General features: G+C 41.2%; 1 protein-coding gene across 1 annotated transcript; it reads left to right on the top strand.

Moving 5' to 3' along the window:
• Positions 1-7,007: 7,007 nt before the first annotated feature.
• On the top strand, positions 7,008-18,272 carry LOC134623500 (dickkopf-related protein 2-like). Its single transcript, XM_063468611.1, has 4 exons — positions 7,008-7,556; positions 15,553-15,703; positions 16,230-16,367; positions 17,635-18,272. Exons 1-4 carry the CDS (start codon positions 7,371-7,373, stop codon positions 17,883-17,885), a joined length of 726 nt encoding a protein of 241 aa, XP_063324681.1. The 5' UTR covers positions 7,008-7,370; the 3' UTR covers positions 17,886-18,272.
• The last annotated feature ends 669 nt before the right edge of the window (positions 18,273-18,941 follow it).

Genomic DNA, 18,941 nt, shown 5'->3' with positions numbered 1-18,941 from the left:
CTAGAGCTTTCTTGCACTTCTGTATGTTGGTTAAAGTTTTTAAAATTGCTTTCAGTCATTGGGTAATGACATGCACATATGGCAGAGATCAGAATTTGTACTGCCCTAATGACAAAATAATTACCTTTTCATTGTACCGCTGATGTAATTTAACAGTTTGAGTAGTTTTGGTGTCACTGAGGTTAGGTTTGTAAGGGAAACATTTATAGATTATTGGTTAATGTATTGTTTCTTTATATTAGGTCTACAAAATAGGTTTTTTTTAGCGTTTAATGATTTGGCTTTCCAATGCTTGGTTACAGTAAAATGGCAAAAACTGAGACAGAGATGGGCAGATGTTGCTGTTGCTTCAACTTGTAATCCAGGTCCTGCCAGAAAAAGTAAGAAATACTGAACATATTATTGCGATTAAGAAATCAAAGCCACTACATAAACCCCTGAAAGTACAGCAAATCTATACATAAGCCAGGGAAATAAGATGGGGAATTTTGTTTGTTTTGTTGACCCCAAATTCAGACAATACTGAGATCAGAACTAGAAATGTTTTGTCATGAAATTTGCTCCCTCTCTGAAGCAGAGGTAATAAAGTAAAGCAGAGAAAATGATGTTGGGAACAGGAGCTCTTAAACTTTTTCGGGCCAAAAACTCTTGAGAGGGGAGAAAAGTTCCCCGTCTAACTTTAACATGTAGCACATCATAACCACAGAGTGTTCTGTAAAAACTGGCCTCTTGCTTTTTTACAGGTCGCCAAAGCACCTAATAAGAATCCATCTCTGCTTTTTTTGGAAACTGTTGGATTCGTAACTACTGTTTTTTTTTTCTAGCTGCTGTATTCCTTAAAAGTTGTTGCATTTATAACCCTGCGCCTGAAAACAATATGACATCACTTTGACACTAGTGTCTAATTGCTGCTTTTAATAGAGACAAACTATGTCTACCTGTCGCCCTGTTTTTAATTTGACATAACATAAAGGTTCTCTGTTCCCCTTTTGAAACATCTAAATGAGTGAGGTGACAGATTAGTAAGACTTAATGAAATATGTGGATGCTGTACTGGTCTGTTGTGGTCAAGAAAGAGCTGAGCACGAAAGTGAAACTGTCGTTTTATCTGTCAGTTTACTGACCACAAGAATAAGATCAGGGTGTCTGGGCTCAGCCTTAGGCCTTGATTATACTTGCCACCTGCATGAAGCCACTAGGGTCTGTTCGGGTCCGAGTGAAGTAAATTTCGCCATTAGAGGTTGAGCACAAGGGCTGTGTGGACATCCATGTGCCTGCCTGTTCTTTGCGACCTCAGGGGGGTTGTCCTAGGAGACTTTATGTTTGACCAATATGGTAGAGCACTGGTAGCGTGCTGGCTGTCCATAGGCAGCTAGAGAGTGCTCCTCTATCTACCTGCACAGAGCGTCTGTTGCCAAATGGGGCCAGTGTCAAAAATATGTGGTACAACTGGTCTTTTGGCTACTCTCGCTTGTGCTGCTGTTGGTCTGTCAGTCAGCTGTGAGATGCTGTTCCATTTATAACATAAAAAGAGCGAAGTGAAAGCGAGTGTTAAAAATGATGAAAAGTGTGCACATTGTTTTACACCTTTCCCATTCCCCCTGAACCGTACTGTCACTCCCTTCCCTGTTCTGGTCCAATTGTCATTGAACTAGCATTGGACCAACACACAGTGCCATCCACATTAAGCAAAATGCAGTTTGGATTTTAGAGGACTGACTGGAACACTGTCTGTGTCCTGTCCTGTCCTGTCTGTAGCCTCTCCGTAAGCAAATACATACACACAAACAGACATAATTGCAGCATCGCAGCAAAAACTGCGTATGGATCCCAGGCAGGGGACTTCAAGTGGACTTAAAAAAAATATATAACAGGCATGACTACTCGGCTGTGGTGTCTCCAGGTCTCTATATCCGTGTCAGGAACAGAGTATAATCAAGGCTTTAGCCATATGCCTTGATTATACTCTGCTGCGGTCTGCCACCTGTGGAGCATGCATAGTTGGTACATTATAATGTAAATTCTCTGCAGGCAATTCTGCACAGTCACAATTCGCCTCTTGAGCTGTCTCAGACAGCTCAGACCTACTGGGAGGTAACCCCAGCGCAGACCCAATACTCACGTCCACGGCTGCCTTGGGAACGCTTTGGTGTTCCTCTGGAAGGTCTTGGTGTCTCTGCCTGCACAGACCTATCCCTTCAACCTTGACCTTAGTTTTAAATTAACATTTTAACCTTAATCCTAAAGAAAGGTAAAAGAAAACCTACGGGCAGGTTACAAAATGGCAGTGACTCTGAAACCGTCGGGCAGGCCTCACTGCTGGCCTATAGAGCGACTGTAGGTTGGATATGGAAAATAAATATGGGATTTTGTTGACTTCTGCTTCAGAAAAATGAATCTTCAAGCCATCCTTATTGGTAAGGATTGATGACTATTGTGGAGAGTTAAGCATGAACATTTTGAAGTAGTGCATTCAAGAGAAGATTTAAGAATAATTGCAATAGGGACTGATCAGTCTTTATGAGTTCGGTGTAGTAATGGAAAGAATAGAGCGTACGAAGAGCTGACGAACTGTGAGACGTATCTCTGCAAAACATCTCTGTTTGTCTCTGAATGCACTTAAGTTTGAAAACTCTTTGATCCCAAAGTCTTAATTTCTGGATAACTCCAGCATCAGTCACGGGGCTCATCTTTTATTAAAAGCAGAATGTTTTTTTACTTGGAAAGAGTTGAAACAGTAGTGAAAAAAACTGTCCGGATCATTTCTGCAAGCGATAGATGTAAACTAGGAATTTTGTTGTAAAAACACAACTTAAGCAATAGAATATGCGGACCAAAATGGTGTTTGGTAACAGCTCTTTATGAGAAGAGATGTCGAGATAATCCATCATTAATGTCATCCTGAAGGAAGCTGGTGATAAAAATAAGAACAGTCACCTTCAATGAAATCAAAGCCAATGTGTTTTTTTTTTATTTTCGTGTGACGTCCAAACATTTAATTTGCTGGATCCAGACTTGCTTCCTTTTGGCCGGCTGTTCTAATGTTGAGCCATCTGCCGCATGACCCACGTCATCAGGCCAGCTCACATCTGCTGGATGTGTAAAAAAAAAAGTGGAGAGACAGTCTCTTGGATAAATTGTTCATCTATTGTGGGGTGTAGTCCATATGCATGTTCTGTATAAGCCACATCAAAGTCAGCGGCAGTCTTTCACTCAGCTCCACCTCACTGACAAAGCACGACAGTTATGCTGCTGGGTCTCCACCACGGGAAACCCTGCACTATGGACAGAACATAAACACCCAAATTTCTGAATGACCCCGAATCAAAGGCAGACTTACACTACACTGACTGATGTGTTGTAATGAAGCATGGTTGTGGGTGGTAAGCCTGGGAAGGTGAAACCATTCATGGATTGTGTGATCTATTAACAAGAAGCAGACACAGTGAGGCACAGTGAAACTGGTTTACACTGTCTTCAATTACACAAAAGTTTAAACCCACAACGGCTTTGATGGTAATCCAAAAATGTTAATCCAAATTGTTCTTCACACAAGACGTAAAATGTTGTAACTACAGATTACCGTACTGCTCGGATGTAGTTGTGCCAATTTATTTGATTTTGAACCTGTCTCATTTCAGTATAATGCACTCTTCATCGCATCTGGCACAACTCCAGTGCATAGCAAGAGAAACATGGCAAATAGTTCAAAAAAACAAAAAAACACTGATTGCCTCATTTTAGGTTTTAACTTGGTGGTTACATTGACTTTAATGATGGTGAAGAAAAACTAAGACAAGGGAAAAACTGAGTTGATTTAAAAGATGTGAAACATCAGTTTTCTCGATCTAAACATTTGTGTCACGTGTAAAGTGACGTAGTAACAAAATTAATAAGCATAAAACCAAAAAATGGCCACGCAAGAGACGTTAGGTTTGGGAGTTTGGGTTAATTAAAAACAGTTTAGCTCTGATTATGCTTGCAATTGCCAGTAATTGTTACAACACATACTTCAGGAAGTAAGAAAACCTATGTTGTGTCCTTGCTGATTTCACCAAGACAATCCTAAACCATATTCTGCACAGATTTTTGCGGAATGACTTAGTTGTAAATGCGTGTGGCTGCTAAACTGGCCTTCCCACAGTAGTTTTGGTATATTACCAAACCCAAAATATGGCAAGTGAGATCAGGGATGTTGAGTAGCTGAAATCTTGTATGAAGCAAAATAATAATGAAAAAAATAAGATTTCATTTTACAGATAACAATAGTTTGTCACGTCAGTTCATGGATGCCAAAACACGCTAGCATCCATGTTTGCTTCCCTGCAGTCAGTTTCCTTCTGTTTGCTGACACACATCTGGCACAACTGGCAAATGCTTGACTTTCAAGAAAATTAATTTTTTGACCACAAAAGCCGGTGAACAGTGCGTCCAGCAACAACAAATGGTAATCTTAAGTCTTAATCAGTCTAGTCTGGAGTATCTAAGACCTAAAATGTGTGTTTACCTAACTGGCCACAGCTATTACACTGTCTAGTTGCCATGGATTCTATTGAAACTGTGGCACCTGTAAAATCAGATTGCCTCAGCCAGTGTAAACATGGCTATAATTTTACAGTTTTTATCAGTTTTTCTCCAGCTCCAAGTCAATTGAAAGTGATGGAAGACCTTCTCCAGTCTAGTGTGAATGGGTTCTAATTTCCACTATACAGTTTTTAATCTTCCCTCAAGTGCAAAGTGCAAATCCGCTGTGCTTTGCTTTCACCGTTGTCACTCACAGGTGATATTTTCTATGCTGTGATTTTACAGACGGCTTAAATTCTTAAACATTTGAGAATCTGCCTCTGTTAAAGTATTAACACAGCAACATAACAGTCCAAATGTGGTTACCGTGTGGAGCCTCTGGTGATGATAGCGTGTCAGAACATAAGATAATTCCACGGGAAACTCTTTCCTACTAAAAGAGCCAAGACAGCAATCACAGATTTTGGCCCAGGTTCTTTAGCCTGCTCTTTCCCCCCCCTCTGTGAATCCCAACTCAAATATTAGTTTTTTTCAAATATCTTTTTTTTTCTTGCATTTATCAGTGACATCCACTAACATGCAATATGCTCACACCGTCATGGACCAGAAGCTTTGCTGCCCACAGTCTTCACATCACCTTCCCTCCAGCAGGATACCGTCACATTTAATCTGCTGTGGTTTCTGCAGATGTTTCCACACTTATCAGCACTAGTGCATCAACATGCCGTGTTCCTCCCCTCTGACGCTTCTGCAGACTATCATTTGAAGTGTCCTCTCTTTCCTGTTTGCATGTATTAAACTGATGACTGTGTCTGAAATGCCACAGACCAACCAAACCCATCTCTCTTTGCTCTGGTTCTCTGATTCACTGTCAACCCATTTTGCCGTCTCTTTCGGGACTTTTTCAGCTGTTTCATCAGGAATAACGAAGCCAGACAAAGTCCAGCTGGGCACCACCCAGTGTTTGTGGAATAAATCAAAGTTTTTGCTCTGTGTATTTTTTTCCTTCCTTCCGTTCTTTCTTTCTTTCTTTCTTTTTTTTTTTTGCAATGGTTATTTGAACATAAGAACATAATCTTCCATTTATCCCACAAAGGACAAAAAAACTTCCCAGTGACAGAAGTATTTACTCAGTGCAAGTTTATGTTATGCAGACTTACTCTAATTAATTATCCAAACCTTGTTTCCCACATTAAACTTGTCTGAAAATGGATTGAGGTCTTTTCAGATGTGTTTCTGGTAAAAGCATCTGTCTGGTAAATCAGTGCACGCTCAGGTGACAACAGAGGCTAAAATAGTATCACCTCCGCATCTACAGTTACATCAGACAAGTCCAATACTTCCTCCCACTCCCCAGTTCAGTTGGTCGCCCATTGTCTCTAACAAAAGAACTTGACACTTTGAATTGGAGGCTGTGATGGATCGCTTTTGAGGTCAGAAGCCTTTACCAGTATTCTGGTTTCATCCCTGCCCAGCCAGGCTTCCAGCCTTCAATAGAAGCTTCCAGTTTGTGTGAAGACTAAAGTAGTATTAGGTGAGCTATTGTGTGCAAATGATTTTGATTGCTGGCAGCTATTTTTTTACATTTTAAATTTTGTGTTTGATTTACATGCACGTGGTTCCCATTGGAAAGTTATCATGTTTAACGCTATAATCAGTGATCATGACCAAGCACCTCACATTATTTTATGCATGTAAAGTGCACACAATAAGAGCAATACATCACCGAAATCACTACAATGAATCACTCCCTGAGTGCATTATTCACGTCTGCTCTACCTGCCTAAAACTGAAAGAAGCCATTGTACCAAGAAATACATTATCTAACCAACATGAATATAATTTATCCCCATGCAAGACTCGTAACAACAAAGGAGCCTCTATAATTCTTGCATCAGTAACCTTATCACCGTCGTCATCCCTTGCATCATGAGGGATGTCTTTCCCGGGGAGAAAACAATAGTTATCAGATTTTTTTTTAATTCTACGTTATTCCGGAATGCTGGTTAACCCTAAACTGCTTTTTTTCTCTCTCTCTTTCACATTTGGTGGGGTACGTTTTAAATTTTAAGCACAGGTACAAATTTTTCCCCAGACAGATAAATGAATTCTCTTTTTAAAGAAAAGTGTTCCACCTCACTTCCAAAAGAAAGCCTTTTTTCTTCTTCTTTTTTTGGACTTGCTAAAGTGACTTTTTCCCTTCCCGTTTCCTTTGCGTGATCGCAGTAAAAAAGGGTTAAGTGCTCAGTTAAAATACACAGTGTATAATTTTATAGCTTTTTCCCAACGGAGCTCCTGGTGCCGGTGTCCAGACGACAATGCGAGAGCAGCAGCGCAGCGCACAGATCAGTTTCATTCTTTGTCAGTTGTGAATAGGGGCGGAGGAAGCAAACTCATTAGAATCCTATAAAAAGAAAGTATCCGAGATCATAAAACAGCCGGCTACAGGACTAAGCGCTCACTCGCAGCCAGACTGAGGCACAGTGGAGACCTCTTGTCAAGTTTCTGTCTGACCCTCAGAGCGTCGGCATTTTAACAAAAAAAAAAAAAAAAAAAAAAAAATCTTTTTACTCGTGCACCTGGCTCCCCGTGTTTGTTTGTGTCGTTGCTTTTAAAAGAATCTTCAATGGCAGTCCTTCTTTTAATTATTTGACCTTTTCAGGACCAGAAACTTGGCATCATCATCATCACTACTGTGTGTACTGCAGTCTGACAAGCGTGACGCATGGACACTGCCAGGGCGCACACGTCTCATTGAGAAACTTATTTTTATTTTATTTTATTTTATTTTATTTTTTACTAAATTATTTTTTTTCTTTTTTCAAATATTTCAGTATTTTTTGAGGATGGTCGTCTCTGCTTGGAATAGATATTGTGTTGTAGTGTTTCTCGTCACTGCGCTCAGGACTGGGACATCCCAGGTATCAGAGGCGCGCCCGAAGGCGAATTCCATCAAACCCGGTCAGTTGGAAGAAATACCGACACCGGCAACCAACCGATCTGCAACAGTCACCAAGAAACACAACATCCAGGTAACTTCAGTTATTTCACTGTCTGAGAAAATATCAGCGGAGATGTCAGAGCACTTTTTGCCCTTTATTACTAAGAAGACAGTTTATGAAATGCAACAAAAACAATCGTAATAGCAATAACTTTTCTTCCACGAGTTCCCCTTTTCCAATTTATGATTGCTGAGTGGGAAACATTTTCCTTTGCACAATTAAAGGGTAAAATAGTAATATACACCTTCAGAAAGCTGCGTCATGTGTGGATCGTTATTGGAAATTGGGAGGATTGGACCCCTCATAAATCCTAATTGCCTTTCAAACCTGACGCCACAGTCGGGTGCAGCGCACTTCCACAGTAAATCATTAATGCCGTCAGAAAAGTGAGAAAAAGTTAACACTTGGGGTAATTTTCTGTCTGGATCCGCGTGTCATTAAAGTGGTCCAGGCGCTTGCTGGGATTATGAGATTCTGTGGGGCCACTCTTACCAACCACTTTATACCCACTCAAAGGGGTATCGATCCCCACTGTTTCAACAAAGTGCCGCATTTCTGTAGAGAGTGCTTGTGAGAGCAAATGTGAGATTAAAAAAACTGTGAACATCTAGCCGATTTATAAAGAATTAGACCCGTGGCTTGGCCAGGAAAATTCGCAATCCAACAAATAATTCCTGAGAGGTGGATGTTTGTATAAAATAAGCATTGCAGACAGTGTGCGAGCAGTAGATGGCACTGCCACATCTCCAGGACACCCCTCCCCCCAGTGGTCTCACCTGCTTCGTTTGCATTTGGCCTGTACACCTTGCCCTTTTTGCATATCAGTGAAATGCTTAGTTTTGAAAAAGAGCTGATACAGAAGAATTATGGAAAAGCTGCTCTGCCAGACCACAATTTTGAGCGCCTGCTTACTTCCATGCCTTTGCAATGGTTTGGAAGAGTGGACTGAGGGAAAACAATATGTGTGTGCAGAAACCACCACACTGTTACAAAAGTATAATGTCATGGTGTGGTGGGTCCAAACCAGGATGGCTAATATCATTTATGAGGTTTTCCAGAGTGGTAAAGAAACAGCCGCAGCTCGGCCTTGGCGAAGACTTGTGGCTTGACGATGGCGAGCGAGCTGCACTGTCCTTCTGCCTCTCATCATGTAATGGCTATTTGTAAATAGCCGTATTAAATAGTGTAATAAATCAAAGTCTGATTTGTGTTTCACTTTGTGTTTCAGTAAAAGTGTCCAGCACAATTAATTTAGAAGAGAACAACAGGATGCAGTTTTTGCAGGTTTTTTGGGGTAAATCTGCATATCTGTACCTTAGATTGCACAATTATACACACACACACATACACACACACAGACACACACAGACACACACAAAATCCATTATTGAGGCTTTTGGCATCCTATATTTCCATCTTTGAGGTGCCTCTCTACTTTCATATGTCAGTTTAGTGCTCGGGTGAAGATTGGGGAAAAGGGCATGTGTCGGCTCAAGTTTTCTTTTGGCGTCAGTTTTAGGAGGAGACTTTGGCGCTGTTGTATTTTGAATACACTGTAATACTGCTGAGTTTGCCACAACTGGTGAGGATAGTTAGCAAATTAGTGTTCGGGGATATATGAAATCCCCAGTTATGTGAAAGACAATCTGAACAATTTACCACTGTATCCATTTTTATTTTAAAATGCAGGTTTTCTTTAGTACTTCAGTTCACTTTTACATGGTTTAATGCAGCTGTTTGGGGACCTGAAACTCATTCAAGGTTAACGATTATTCTGAAAATTACCAGGAATCCCCCAAACATTGCTTTTACCACTTCGTAGAAGATTACTGGAATATGACGAGTGGCTGTAGCAGGAAACCAGGGTGTAATTTAGTTTTGTACCCATCAGATGATGGATATAAGAAATGTTGGTCAAAGCTTTTGGGTTAAAGGAAGCATTTGACAACTTAATGTGCTTTGATTTCCTGTAGCTGCTGACAAAGGTTGGTGATAAGGGCGACATTAATCACGCACAAACCAGGAAAGGCGTTAGGAATTCCTGCGTGTACAGACGGGGCAAACAGCTGAGTGTTTTCCTTTTGTCTCGTCCTTTACACGTCAGCCTGACTGGAGTAAAACCGACAAAGCCAAAACCTCCAAGACCTTGACAGCCAGTGTTCGTGGGTGGCACTCTGGGCTTCTTGGAAGGGAACCAACAGAAATGGATAGCACGGGCAGGCAGCGCTCACCACTGTAACCTCTGAACCCACAAGGGAACCAACACTCTGGTGGCATTCGTGCATAAAGTGCCTGTAAAACAGCAGCCGGTCAGTCGGCCTTAACTAGTTGCTTTATTGAATTCACCAGAGGGTTTACTTTTAACAAGCAATCTCCTGAGACTCTCTCTATTAAAATGTAGCCTTTCTCCCCGAGCCAAAAATGATTGTTCAAGAATCCTAATGAGCTGAGAAAGAGAGAGAGAAAAGGTGGGGAAAGGTGTGACTGCTTATGTGTGTTTTAGTCTTCAGTTCTGCAGGTTTTTCAGCGGTCCCATGTGGGTCCCTCGGGTGCCATGAGGCCCTTGAGCCGGAACCATTAGGGTTCTTGTGTGGAGACTACCTTAACTGTAACTAGACTTGTTAATGAGAGAAGAGACCCTGTGCACCTCTTATTTCACAAGATTACACCTTTTAAAGCAGCATACCTCCCAGATTACCATCGAGCACTTTTCCCCTTTCCCCCGATAGCCTTTGAAGACACCGCTCACGTACAGTGACTGTGAGCCTTGCTATGGGTGCAATGACTAAGATCAACTCAGAATGTATACTTAACTTAAGAAAGGCCTAGTTTTTAGAGACTCTGGATCCTACTGCTCAAAGGGATATGGTTATAAACACATGTGTTTTGAGTGATGAAAGAGGCCGAGTTGTGTCTGAGGACATGGTTTGTATGAGTGACTTGTGTGCAGTCTTCCCTATGTTATCTGATAGCGGCCGTCTGTGCTTTCAGGGCATATGAAGTTTGTTTATTCAGTGACATCGTTTGTTTGACTCTTTAAGGCCACTGCCACTCATTAACACCATTCACGGCCTCAGGTTATGAGCTGGAGCTCCGAAGGAGCAAAAAAAGCAAAGAGGGCGGATGCCTAAGACAGCGCTTTAGCTTTGTTGCAACTTTATTTTTGTTCCAGGCAAAATAAGTGGAAGGAAATAACGCTAATTTCTTTAACTTAGTGTGTTTACAAACTGTAAAAGATGCTAAAAATGATTTGGGTAGCAGAGGGATATTATAGTCAATAGTTACATGAAAAAGAGAGCCTTCACTAATGTCATGGTTCATAAAGGTGATCTTTGCCATATGCAGCAGACAGCAGTTCTGCCTTACGTTTTATTAGTGTTTGCATTGGAGGTCAATATCACCGTTCCATTCAGCAGCGAGGTTTACAAGTGCTCCAAATGAAGCAATAAAATACATCATTTCTCCATGCCCTCATGTGCTATCTGATCTGATGCATCAATATATCTTAGAAAATGTTCAAAATAGATGAAGAATTCAATTCACTTCTTTTTTTTATGTACAGTTTTTGGCAAGTTTGAGCTTCATCGTCCAGATCATAAGAATAAAAACACAAGTCTGGGGGAACAATTGCAAAACAAAACAAAAACAAACAAACAAACAAACAAACAAACAAACCTGTCAGCTGATGTTGGCCCATTATTTTGTTGGTCCATCCACCAACCCAACCTCTTGTCTGTTATTCTCTCACATTACCTTTGAGGGTTTTTTTTTGCTTTTTTGTCAGTTGATCATAAAGAGCTGGAGTCTAAGGGATTAAATTACCCTTCTGTTATGTTGTTCCACTGCTGCTTTCCAGCGTTCATACTGGTTCTTGGTTCTGCCTAGGTTCTAAACATAGAGGAGAGGAGACATTCTTGGTGTTATTTTTTTTATGCATTACCGGGCTCTTCCGTTGAATTATATCAGCACTTTGGAATGACTGTAGAGAGGTAAATAGGGGATCCAAAGACTGGCAGAGAGGGTTCAAAGCCCTGTATATCCTGCAGTAAATCCCTTGGAGATTGTTGCTCCCGCACATTTAAAGTTCCTCTTCAAAGCCGTGGAGCTTTACCAGCACGAGAGCAACACGAGACAGGGCCGGGGGCTTCCCTTATTGCCCTCCGTCTGTCTCTTCCTTTATCGTCTCACCAGCATGCCATGAGAGGCTGCACAGTACAGAGCGCTCAACCCACTTCCTATGCAGGATCCAAGGCTCTTCTTTTATGTTGCTAGGCTGTCTAAGGAAAAATAAGGGAGCAACAGGGGAAAAAAAGAGATATGAGATTAATAAGATGCATCCCAAATGAAACCCTGTCCCTCAGATGTTGCAAAAGAGGCGTTTTAAAACATGGCAAGATAAGGCAAGTTTATCAGCTGTGATTTAGGGGGCCGGCCTCGTATCATTGGGTTTCAAAGGATTGTCTTGCAGTTTGAGACATGATGGAAGAGGTGATCCCCATTCCCACAGTGCCCCATGTACTGTGATCGATGCAAACCTGCTAGCTCAGAAAGACAGATAGGTTTGAATGCAGGTAGTATGAAGTACTGCTGCACGTGTCTGGATCCATTTGTCTTCATTAGATAACCGGAATTTTTTTCTTGTCAGGAGAGAAAAAGAAAACTTGAACTTCTGTTCAGTCCACATTTCCAGCAAATTCTTTTCTTGACAGTCCACAGCAATGTCCGTATTTCTTTAAAAGAGGAGCTTGCAGAGAAACTGAACTCCACAGTTGAGCGGGAAAGTTTATTTCTCACTATGACAGCAGTAGTTTGTAAAAACCTGAGAGGAACAGTTCGGGCTTGTTTGTTTTGAGGAATCAATGCCGACTTAATGTGCGATAAATAGAGAGGTGAAGCCAGGAGGTTATTAGTTCGTCTTAGTACAAAGACTGGGAGCTGGGAAAAGTCCATACTGTGTTTATTAATGAGCTTCAGAAGTGCTGGCAGGGCGGGTTTGTATCTTAACAATCGATGAGGTGAAATTTTCAGCGTTTCCTCCTGCTTACGCACAAATATGACCTCTCCACATCCTGACAGCAGTTCTTAACCTTGTAGTAATTAAGAAATTTTGGGAATCCATAAAGCACCAAGGATTTGTTGCTTTCATCAGCAATGTTAATCATTTGCATTATGGGAATCTGTCATAATGATAGATGAGCGTTCAGCTGAATATTTCAGCTCATTTTTCTACGGCTATATCATTGCATCCATGTGTTTCCAGTCTGAGAAAGTCAGCATGGCAAACCTCCAGCAAGTCTAATCTTGTTCACTTTCTGAAGCTAAAGCACATGAGTAACAACTTTTAATGTGCTGAAATATTGATATTGTCGATAGCTGATTTAAACATGTGGTGTACATCGACGTCTGGAACGGCGCCCGCTCTTTTGGGGATGGTAGACCTCTCTGTACTGACCTTCATACCCCCAAAAGGAGTTTGTTATATTTACTGCGGCTGTAATGATTTTACTCTGATTTAAACCTCTTTTATGTTCACTCACATGTTGACTCTTCCATGTTTGTCAGTGGTAAACCACAATAAATCAAATCTGTCAATGCACTGCCAGGGAAATGTGGATGTTGTGCTGGCAGCAGAGTGCCACCAAAACATCGTGTGCTTATGTCAGTCTTCAGTGAACGTGATTAATAGTAGATTCCATTTGATCTTAGCTTTGGTGTTATGCGTGAATAGGTGTTCTGTTGTGCAAATATGTGGTCCACTTCGTATCATAGCTTATCCTCCAAATAAAAAAAGAATGATGTGCAGAAACACAGTGACCTGAACTTTCTTTTTCGTGTGTGTGTGTGTGTGTGTGTCACCCTGCAGATGTGGATGTGAGCCTTTCCTGCAGCTGTTTAAAATGTCCCCCTGCGTTGATGAGTTCGGCTCAAATTCGTGACATTATTCCATTTGTCAGCAAAGTTCTTTGATTTGTGTTACAATTTGCACCAAACTCCTTTGCTCCTGCTCCAAGTCTAATGACAATGGGACTTGCATGTGTATGGAATTATATCAAGACAGTGGTTCCAATAAAGAGAGTCTCATGTCGGTGTACACGCTTGTTATCAGAAGACTGAGCTTGGGTTTAATTGCACTTCTCACTGCTACGGATAGTTAGTTTTATGCCTTCTTTGTGTGGTCCCTTCATTAGGGAAAAGACGTAAAAGCTCTTGTGTACTTGGCTACATAATATTTCTCAGGCTTTTGGTGTAAAAACAAGAAATGCTAAAGCAAAAACAAAGGCAAATGAACTGTAAAGGAGCGTGATTGGCTACCGAAATGTAGCCCCATTAAGCCTGTGAGCAGTTAGGGAATACTGAGAGAAACTGAAGTGGTTTGCCTTGGTTTGGTCATTTTAATAGCGGTATTGTTTGGCCACGGAAAAAGAAAAAGAAAAGAAACATTCAGTAAGAGACGAGTTAATCCTTACAGCATATTTTCCCCTTAAACTTGGTATAGAAGGACCGCAGCCTGTAGTAATTTCACCCAAAACAAACAATCTACAAACAACAAACTGAACAATATGTTTCACCACATACCCCCACTGGTATCTAGCCATTTACATGGATCTTGGGTTAATTTGCTAAGGTTTGCTAAGGTTTTGGGTCTTTTGGGCCACCCAGTAATTACAAAGAAAGTGAGTGGAATTTAGCTTCGGCTTGCAAAACAATAACACATGTTTTTAAACTTACTTTTCAGAAATATGAATTTGCTGTATTTCAATCAAAATCCAGCTAGAATTCTTTATTCAGAAAGTAGAATTAACAACTGGGGGAACCAGAGAAATAAGCGACACAAAGTGGGTGGGTGACATGTTAAACTAATCTCAACTCTGAGGTGACTAGCAATGGGAAATACTGCTGATTAGCTCATGAGAGGGTGGAAAATATGCAAGAGGCTTACCTACCAACCAGACACTGGCATGTACATTAGCAACCAGCTGTAACACAGCGAATAAACACAACTCCTGGGCTTCAGTTCGCTCTTTCCTAGGTCCTGTATTTGGTCCAAACGAAACTTTGTTGAACAGCTTAAATCAATAATTTTGCAAAGTAATTGAAGACCCAGCTGCAGATTAGAAAGAACAGACCTACCACCTTTGCAGGGATGGATCAGGTGTTCTTGTTATCAGGGGTCTCTGCAAAGACCCCTGGATGTAACGTGAAATTCATTTGGCTTGACTGTTTTAACTTGCCACAGCCATGACTTTTGGAAAGGTATAGGAAAGGTATCGCAATACTTTGAGCAAAAACTATCAGCTTTAACGCTTTTAAACAGTGATGCCACGTGCACCACAGCACTCTGTAGACATTCAGAGGGTGATGACATGTGGGAGACACAAAATCTTTACAAGAAAATATATGCCATGTTAAATTAAAAATACAGGGTGGAGAAAACAGATTAGTTTACCATCTCAAGATGTTCCACTGGCCCAGTAAAAAGAGGCTTTTTCATGAGTTCGGATGCTGACAGGATCAGTGTTGCCAAGGGAACCGCATGTCCAATGGGTACTCTCTGACTCTGGCCTGATGTGCGCCTTTCTAAAGAAGAAAATAACGACCCTGCAGATGCAATTAAGGGAATTGTGTTTACACTGCAGCCACATGTGCATGTGCTTTATATTGCTTGATGTCACTTAGGCAAATACATCAAAGTCAAATATCAAAAGGCAGCATTTTCTGTTTATTTTTTCATAAAATGTGTTTTAAGGACTTGCGAGCACTTTTAATGTGCTTTTAACATAACTGAAGTAAGTGGGTAATTAATCTGCAACTGAACTGGCATCAGTGTAGCTCAAACTGCATCAGTGAGCATTTCAATTTAACACGCCGCCTCACCAATGGAAGTTATGTGAGGCATGGTTTTTAGATCGGGCTGTCTACGGCAATCATTCAAAATTCTGCTGCCAGGAAGTCACGCAACATAACAGGTTCTTTCATAAACTGGGTAGACAGATATTTGGACATAACATCTTCTCTCTCTATCCAGGTGTACCCTTGCAGCAATGACAAGGAGTGCAGCGTGGGCAGCTACTGCCACAGCCCTCAACAGGCTCCTTCTCGTTGCCTCACCTGTCGCAGGAGGAAGAAGCGCTGTCATCGAGATGCTATGTGCTGCCCCGGCAACCGCTGCAGTAACTGTACGAATACACACACACACACACACACACACACACACACACACACACGCACAAACAGACGCGTGCATGATTGTAGCGCATTTCAGTTTCAATTACATTATGACTGCAGGGCACTATCGTGAAAATTAGATTTCTGGTTTTATTCAAATGTTCTTGAAAAAGCATGTCTTAGTTATAGAGCCAATATATTTAAATAATGTTGAACACATGCTTTCAGACAGAACCCTGAACTATAGCTGAACTGTATTCAATTGAGGCCCAGAGGTTAGGAATCAGTGGTCACATGTTGTAGTGTGAATAGCGTGAATGTGTGCAGAGGCTGCGCTGAAACTGCTCTTTGTTTAAAATCAACATAGCTCACTAACACATATAGGAGTTCTTTGCATTATTCACTGAAAGCACCCATTTAAGAGACCTTTCACAGAGGCTAATGTGCTCAGCTTTAACAGTCTGTGCCATGTTTTCCTGAAAAACTAAGCAGCATTGGCATTTTCGTTAACTTTATATGTTTCTCCTGTTTTTACAGTCATTTGTGTCCCCATCTCTGAGAGCGTGATCTCGCCTCACATCTCACCATTAGATGAACATATCAAGCTCTCCTCCAAAGACCATGGCTGGAAGGGTGGGAAGAATGGAAAGGGACAGGCCAAGCATTCTCTAAAAGGTGAGATCTGACAGCAAAGCATGTCCAGTATGAACCGAGTGATATCTAGACATTATCCTTTATCATCATTGTTTTTCCTCTAATATTAGATTTGCTCTGTCCCTCTCCTATCCTGGTCTGGCTGAATTGTTTTCTTGTCAACTTTATGAAACCCCTAAAGTACTCATGGGTATTGCAGTGCACCAAAATATGCCCCTCATTTCCCCTCTGCCCATGTGTCTGTGTCTCAAGCTAAGCGTGGAGATCCCAGAAAGAAAGAAAAAACACAATGACTTTGCTGTTTCTGCACTTACTTGAATCCATACAAACAGTCTCATTGATAGCACACCTTCCATGATACACCAGTTTTAACCACAAAATGCAGCTTTGGCATAATTAAGGCAAATAACTCACAGAGACCTGTTCTTAGCATTCATGTCACCTGATTTAAGCCAAGTAATGGACTATCAATATAGTAATCTGTTTAATGAGACACTTAAATTACTATACTATAAATACACCCTCAAGGCTGCAATGCTAAAATAATTGTGGAAATAAGAGCACTACTTAAATCCGCTATAAATGAGGCCATTTGGTTTTACTTGTACTTGACTCACCCGCTCTCCTTACACATTATTACATTATAATAGGCTGGTGCAGGTTGCCACTTGAATAAACTCAACCCAGAAACTCAGTGATGTTAAACCAGTGGAAAACAGTCTGCCTTAGCAGTCCATCACACTGATGGAATAATGGAATAACTAGTCAGCAAAGTGGGGTTTGTCAGGGAAACAGGATGACTGGATTGGATGATAATGCGGCTTCTGGTAAGCTGTGTCACAGGCCTGCAAGTAAAAGTGTTTCACGCATTTTTTAATTCTAGTGATTGTTGATTCATAAGGATTCAGTCAGGCAAGCGTGTTAGATATATACAGAGTCATGTGAAAAAATTAGGACAGCCTATGAAAGAGGGTTTTTAAAAAAAAACAAAAAAACAAACATATTTAGACATATGGATATTTAATATCAATTTTAACAATACTGGGAGATTCAGGTTATATAGAATCAGTCAGCTGTTGATATCTTTTGTTTAATTAGCAAAACATGGCTGTTTTTTGCTGTTGACCTGCAATTTAATCACTTTAAAAACAGTATTAAACATTGATATGTGAACATGCTTTATTTTGGTTTATATTTTCCCAAGTGCAAATATGCCAGTTTAATGCAAAGTTTGCATTTTATTGTTTGTCGGTTTATCACTGCTCATATATTTTTATTGCTCCTCTAGGTCACGAGGGTGACCCGTGCTTGCGTTCTTCCGATTGCTCGGACGGCTACTGCTGCGCCCGCCATTTTTGGACCAAAATCTGCAAACCGGTGCTGAGGCAGGGAGAAGTGTGCACCAAGCAGAGGAAGAAAGGCACTCACGGCTTGGAACTCTTCCAGCGCTGTGACTGTGCCAAGGGCCTCTCCTGCAAGGTGTGGAAAGACGCCACCTCTTCGTCCAAGTCCAGACTCCACATGTGCCAGAAGATCTGAAGCAGGAGGCAGCTGTTGTCGGCTTAAAGGCCTCTGTCTCCATGTGCGAGGGAATTTTTTTTTTTTTAAGGATGGGTTGTGGCGGTACTGAAAAGGAGGAAAAGACAGAGACTGACAAGAGACAGAACAGATGCGGCTTCAAGCTCGCTATTCTGCAAACGGAGGGCAAATGGGAATGCTTTAATGTGTTCTCCGTGAGTGGTCCATCCCTGCATCCCACATAACAAACACGCACCCTCACACACACACACACACACACACACACACACACACACACACACACACACACACACACACACACACACACACACACACACACACACATACATGAACACACACAGACACACTCACGATTTTGAGAGGTTACTGAGCTTATAGGATGCTATTCCCCCCCCCCAAAAAAGAACCTTTTACACATTCTTATGAATATCAGGGAACCACAGAGTTTGTCAGCTGATGCTGTGATAGGTGTGGACTTTTTGTAGATAGAAGCAACAGTCATAGCAGTCTTTCCTTAAACCTCCAGCTTATGATATTCGAAGCCGAAGGACTATTAACACAAAAGCCATATTTTTACTGAATAGTACATGCTCTACCAAACTCTGAAGTCACTTAGCTTTAAATAATGTCACATGTGACACTCATAGGATCAGAATTTTGGCATGTTATACTGTCTGTTTGCCAACTTTAGTACTTATTTTAAGATAGAACCCAGCTTTTGCTACGCAAAGCATTTACAACCAACAACAATGTCCAAAGAACAAATATACCTTCGCTGATGTGTGTGTGCCTCTTACACCAAAGACAGAAAGAACATTTGCTTTGGAATGATGAGTTTCGTCTGGGGCATTTGCTTGTCGTCCTATTTTTAGCCACAAGAAGAGAGATAAAGTATTGTATTCATTGTGGGAATCTTGTTTGATGTAGGATACAGCTGTAATCTATTGTGATACAACTGTGCGGGTTAAAACTGTTTGCACTGAGGTAGTCCTTTGCTGCAGACTTGGTGGTTTCAATACCGGAATGGTTCTGCTTTTCAAATCATACAAACGGGAT

This window comes from Pelmatolapia mariae, unplaced genomic scaffold, assembly GCF_036321145.2.
Source record: "Pelmatolapia mariae isolate MD_Pm_ZW unplaced genomic scaffold, Pm_UMD_F_2 NODE_ptg000695l+_length_49474_cov_1, whole genome shotgun sequence".
In the NCBI taxonomy this organism is placed as follows: Eukaryota; Metazoa; Chordata; class Actinopteri; order Cichliformes; family Cichlidae; genus Pelmatolapia; species Pelmatolapia mariae.
The sequence above is the reverse complement of the archived record's forward strand: the minus strand, read 5'-3'. Positions and strand labels throughout refer to the sequence as shown.